The sequence below is a fragment of the Oncorhynchus tshawytscha genome, linkage group LG25 (genome assembly GCF_018296145.1).
Source record: "Oncorhynchus tshawytscha isolate Ot180627B linkage group LG25, Otsh_v2.0, whole genome shotgun sequence".
NCBI lineage: Eukaryota > Metazoa > Chordata > Actinopteri > Salmoniformes > Salmonidae > Oncorhynchus > Oncorhynchus tshawytscha.
In genome coordinates, this window is record NC_056453.1 from 36,576,344 (window position 1) to 36,582,343 (window position 6,000).

Below are 6,000 nucleotides of genomic sequence, written 5' to 3' on the forward strand. Positions count from 1 at the left end.
ACTCTCTCTCGTTCTCTCTCTCTTTCACTCTCTCTCGCTGTCTCACTCTCTCTCTCTCGCCATCTCTTTCACTCTCTCGTTCTCTCACTCTCTTTCTCTCACTCTCTCTTTCTCTCTCTCTCGCTGTCTCTTTCACTCTCTCTCGTTCTCTCTCTCTCTCTCTCTCTCTCTCTCTCTCTCCGTCTCTTTCACTCTCTCTCGTTCTCTCTCTCTCTCTCTGTCTCTGTGTATTTGTGTGTTCCAGGGAGGCTTAGAACGGGCGACCTCATTTTGGAAGTCAATAATATGAGTTTAGGAGGAGTAACCAACGAGAGGTAGGTCATTAGTGCACAGTGGTAGACTCGGCCATAATTAGGTCATGTGAGTTTAGTTGTTTGTTAATCATTCGTTAGCCATGTGAATGATGCTATGCAAAGTATGTTACATTGGTGTTGGTGTTTGTGTTTCAACTCAGGAGTAATACTTGAATGCCACACATTGAATTAAAAAACAACAGCTTTCTACATAGAGGTGACTAGAGGTCGACCTCTAGAGGTGACGATGACTGAAGGTGTTATGCCAGTTCCATCACCATTTTCTGTGTATCCCAAATGGCACCCTATCCCCTATGGGCCCTGGTCTAAAGTAGTGCACCCTATTCCCTATGGTCCCTAGTCAAAAGTAGTGCACCCTATTCCCTATGGGCCCTGGTCTAAAGTAGTGCACCCTATTCCCTATGGGCCCTGGTCAAAAGTAGTGCACTGTAAAGGGAATAGGGTGCCATTTGTGACATATTTTCCTGAACCCGGGTGTAGTGTTAAAACTGCTCTCCTCTCTCCTGTGGTCCTATAGGGCGGTGGATATCCTCCGGTCAGCATCAGCCTCCAATCACATGTCTCTGATGGTTGCCAGGGACGATGAAAGCAGGTAGCCAAGCCTGACTTTATTTAAAAGGAAATTCCACCACTTTTCAGAGACTCTCATCTCCAGCACAATACCAGAGTCTACATATGTGATAACAGCGCTTTATAGAAAATAGAAAAAATGTAAAGTAAAACAAATTCTGCCCGATGACGATATATTAAAAACAGTGATTTTCAAACACTGAGATTTGCGGTGTTGTGGGGAGACAGAAGATACATTTTCTCTGGCTAGAAACTCATTGCTGGTTTTGAAAATCACTGTTTTTCTTTTTACCTTTTAATCCTAACCTGTCAGGTCACAGAGACATTTTTTAGGACCTTTCTTCTTCTCTTTTTAACCACAGATCATAGAAAATCATTTTTTTAGGACCTTTCTTCTCTTTTTAACCACAGATCATAGAAAATCATTTTTTAGGACCTTTCTTCTCTTTTTAACCACAGATCATAGAAAATCATTTTTTAGGACCTTTCTTCTCTTTTTAACCACAGATCATAGAAAATCATTTTTTAGGACCTTTCTTCTCTTTTTAACCACAGATCATAGAAAATCATTTTTTAGGACCTTTCTTCTCTTTTTAACCACAGATCATAGAAAATAAGCTGTTTTCACATAATATAGACATAATATAGGTGCTGCAGATAATGACTAGGAAGTTGAAAAGTGGCGGAATTGCCCTTATACGTGTATTTTATTTATTTTATCAGAAGTGTTGCCATTCCTGGTGTTGTTTGATTTGGTATATGATTATTATATATTATATACTGTACAGTACCAGTCAAAAGTTTGGACACACCCACTCATTCAAGGGTTTTTCTTTATTTTTTAAAATAATTTTCTACATTGTAGAATAATAGTGAAGACCTCTTCAAAGTAGCCACCCTTTGCCTTGATGACAGCTTTGCACACTCTTGGCATTCTCCCAAATTTTTGTCTGGAACTGTACATATTTAATTGATTTATTTCCAAAACGATACTTGGGAGTCAAATATTGCAATATGAAACTGTATCGATTTATTCCCCCATCACTATTAGACAAAGGCTACGAACGTTTGTGTGTAGCCTACGTATGGTAGTGTGCACTACGTCAGAGCACTACGTTGTTGTCACTGAACAAGGGTAGATACTGTTAGGAGCTGAGTGGTTAAAGAATCCTTCATTTGCTTTTGATAAATACAACAATCTGGTTACTACAGTATGAACATTCAGGACTTTGGGTTGTGTTCACTCAGAAATAGAAGCGGTGTCCGAAATGGACCCCATTCTAATAATGTAATATAATAAATATGTATTATATATCATGTATATCATTTATTAGGAATATTCTATTCCTAACTGGAGCCCTGGTCGAAAGTAGTGCACTATATAGGGAATAGGGTCCTGGTCGAAAGTAGTGCACTATATAGGGAATAGGGTCCTGGTCGAAAGTAGTGCACTATAGAGGGAATAGGGTCCTGGTCGAAAGTAGTGCACTATATAGGGAATAGGGTCCTGGTCGAAAGTAGTGCACTATATAGGGAATAGGGTCCTGGTCGAAAGTAGTGCACTATATAGGGAATAGGGTCCTGGTCGAAAGTAGTGCACTATAGAGGGAATAGGGTCCTGGTCGAAAGTAGTGCACTATATAGGGAATAGGGTCCTGGTCGAAAGTAGTGCACTATATAGGGAATAGGGTCCTGGTCTGAAAGTAGTGCACTATATAGGGAATAGGGTCCTGGTCTAAAGTAGTGCACTATATAGGGAATAGGGTCCTGGTCTAAAGTAGTGCACTATATAGGGAATAGGGTCCTGGTCTAAAGTAATGCACTATATAGGGAATAGGGTCCTGGTCTAAAGTAGTGCACTATATAGGGAATAGGGTCCTGGTCTAAAGTAGTGCACTATATAGGGAATAGGGTCCTGGTCGAAAGTAGTGCACTATATAGGGAATAGGGTCCTGGTCGAAAGTAGTGCACTATATAGGGAATAGGGCCCTGGTCTAAAGTAGTGCACTATATAGGGAATAGGGCCCTGGTCTAAAGTAGTGCACTATATAGGGAATAGGGTCCTGGTCTAAAGTAGTGCACTATATAGGGAATAGGGTCCTGGTCTAAAGTAGTGCACTATATAGGGAATAGGGTCCTGGTCTAAAGTAGTGCACTATATAGGGAATAGGGTCCTGGTCTAAAGTAGTGCACTATATAGGGAATAGGGTCCTGGTCTAAAGTAGTGCACTATATAGGGAATAGGGTCCTGGTCTAAAGTAGTGCACTATATAGGGAATAGGGTCCTGGTCTAAAGTAGTGCACTACATAGGGAATAGGGTCCTGGTCTAAAGTAGTGCACTATATAGGGAATAGGGTCCTGGTCTAAAGTAGTGCACTATATAGGGAATAGGGTCCTGGTCTAAAGTAGTGCACTATATAGGGAATAGGGTCCTGGTCTAAAGTAGTGCACTATATAGGGAATAGGGTCCTGGTCTAAAGTAGTGCACTATATAGGGAATAGGGTCCTGGTCTAAAGTAGTGCACTATATAGGGAATAGGGTCCTGGTCTAAAGTAGTGCACTATATAGGGAATAGGGTGCCAGAAACAGAGAGCCTTGGGGAAGCTTTAGGGAAGATGGGTTGAGTGTTGTGTAACAGTGTTTGAGGCCTGGCTGGTTCAAATGTGCAGATTCAGAAAACTGCTTATTAGAGGACAGAGAAAGAACACTGGTTCCTGCTGACCTCAGTCAGCACAGGAAGCCGTCTGTCATGGTAGAAACATGAAGTAACCCCAGTTAACCCCTGTGTGTGGATGGCGTTAAAAAAAGGTTTGATTACGTTCAACACATTTTCCAGCGTACTTCAAAGTATTCACTGAGTGTACAAAATACTAGGAACATCTGCTCTCTCTATGACAGCCTGACCAGGTGAATCCAAATGAAAGCTATGATCCATTATTGATGTTACCTGTTAAATTAACTTTAATTAGTGTAAATGAAGGAGAGGAGACAAGTTAAAGATGGATTTTTATGCCTTGAAACAATTGAGACATGGATTGTGTATGTGTGCCATTCAGATGGTGAATGGGAAAGATAAAATATTTAAATGCCTTTGAACGGGGTATAGTAGTAGGTGCCAGGAGCACCGGTTTGAGTGTGACCTGGCACAAGATGGGGAGAAGTCTGTCCGTGATAAAACGCTGCTCTACTTTCTTCACATAACAATCAACTCAACAAGTCCTACAGGCTCTAGTTTTATCACACCTGGCCTACTGCCCAGTCAAATGGTCAAGTGCCACAAAGAAGGACAAAATTACAGTGGCCCTGAACAGAGAAACACAGCTGGCCCTTAAATGTACACAGAGAGCTAACATCAATGACATTCATGTTAATTTCTCCTGGCTCAAAAAAGAGAGGAGATTGACTGCATCACTACTACTGGTCTTTGTGAGAGTTATTGACATGTTGACAGCACCAAGCTTGTTTGTTCAAACAACGAGCACACAGATCAGACACCCATACATACCCCACAATACATGCCACCAGGGGTCTCTTCACACTCCCCAAGTCCAGAGCAGACTCTGGGAAACACACAGTACTGCATAGAGCCATGACTACATGGAACTCTCTGCCACATCGAGTAACTCAAGTGAACAGTAAAATCTGTAAAAAGAAAAAGTAGGATAAATCATCTCACGGCATAACATGGATAATGAAGAGAGAGACACACACACAGTAATATTGTAGTATTGTACATTTTATATTGTAAATGTTATTTATATTGTAAATATTAGAGTAATAATGTCTAATGGGATGCATTGATGTGTTATGTTATTGTTTTAATTATGTTAATCCTAATGGGGATCCTAATAAATACTAAATCAAGACTTGATTTGAAAGCAGCGCTGCTCTGAACTAGAGAGAGACGTTTCAGCATGAAGCCTTCTTCGGTGTGTAGGTCCACATCTTTTTAATTCAAACCACATTCTCAGGGAACACAAGTGAGCAAACGATGAGCAACCGCTACTTCTAATCAGGGTATACACTCATCTGCCAACCAGGGAGGACTTCATTTGAAAACTGGGTACATTTAAACACTTCCCAAATATCCTCTGGGACTCTAGTCCTCCTAACTGCTGAGGAAAGGCGTCTGTCCTGTGTCCTCTCTCTCCTGTCACGTCTCACCCTGTCTTGTACACCAGGCCTGACATAAAGTGACCTGGCACTCTGCTGGCCCCTGTGCTTTTCACTGTTTGTCAGCCACGTCACACTACTGGCTCCACGGACGGACAGCCAGACGGACAGCCAGACGGATACAGGCTGACATATTAAGAAGACTGTCTGTCCGTCCATCTGTCTTTCATCAGCTGTTTGTTCTGGTTGTGTTTCAGATTATTTTGTTCCCAATAGAAATGAATGGTAAATAATATGTAGTGTGTAATTTTGGAGTCATTTTTATTGGGAATAAGTATAGAATATGTTTCTAAACACTTCTACATTCATGTGGATGCTACCATGATTACGGATAATCCTGAATGAATCGTGGATAATGATGAGTGAGAAAGTTATAAATGCACAAATATCAGGCCCTCAAGACATGCTAACCTCTCACCATTACAATAACAGGGGAGGTTAGCATATTATATCATACCCCCAAGACATGCTAACCTCTCACCATTACAATAACAGGGGAGGTTAGCATATTATATCATACCCCCAAGACATGCTAACCTCTCACCATTACAATAACAGGGGAGGTTAGCATATTATATCATACCCCAAGACATGCTAACCTCTCACCATTACAATAACAGGGGAGGTTAGCATTTTATATCATACCCCAAGACATGCTAACCTCTCACCAATACAATAATAGAGGAGGTTAGCATTTTATATCATACCCCAAGACATGCTAACCTCTCACCAATACAATAACAGGGGAGGTTAGCATTTTATATCATACCCCAAGACATGCTAACCTCTCACCAATACAATAATAGAGGAGGTTAGCATTTTATATCATACCCCAAGACATGCTAACCTCTCACCAATACAATAATAGAGGAGGTTAGCATTTTTGGGGAATATGATATTTGTGCGTCTAACTTTCTCACTCATCATTATTCACAATTTTT

General features: G+C 41.0%; 1 protein-coding gene across 1 annotated transcript in view; it reads left to right on the forward strand.

Moving 5' to 3' along the window:
• Window positions 1-6,000, forward strand: part of LOC112236149 (inaD-like protein) — a 55,820-nt gene that overhangs the window by 13,344 nt on the left and 36,476 nt on the right. Inside the window, exons 4-5 of the mRNA XM_042306297.1 lie at window positions 245-314; window positions 832-906. Coding sequence (XP_042162231.1) covers window positions 245-314; window positions 832-906 — 145 coding nt within the window. The remainder of the gene's footprint in view (window positions 1-244; window positions 315-831; window positions 907-6,000) is intronic.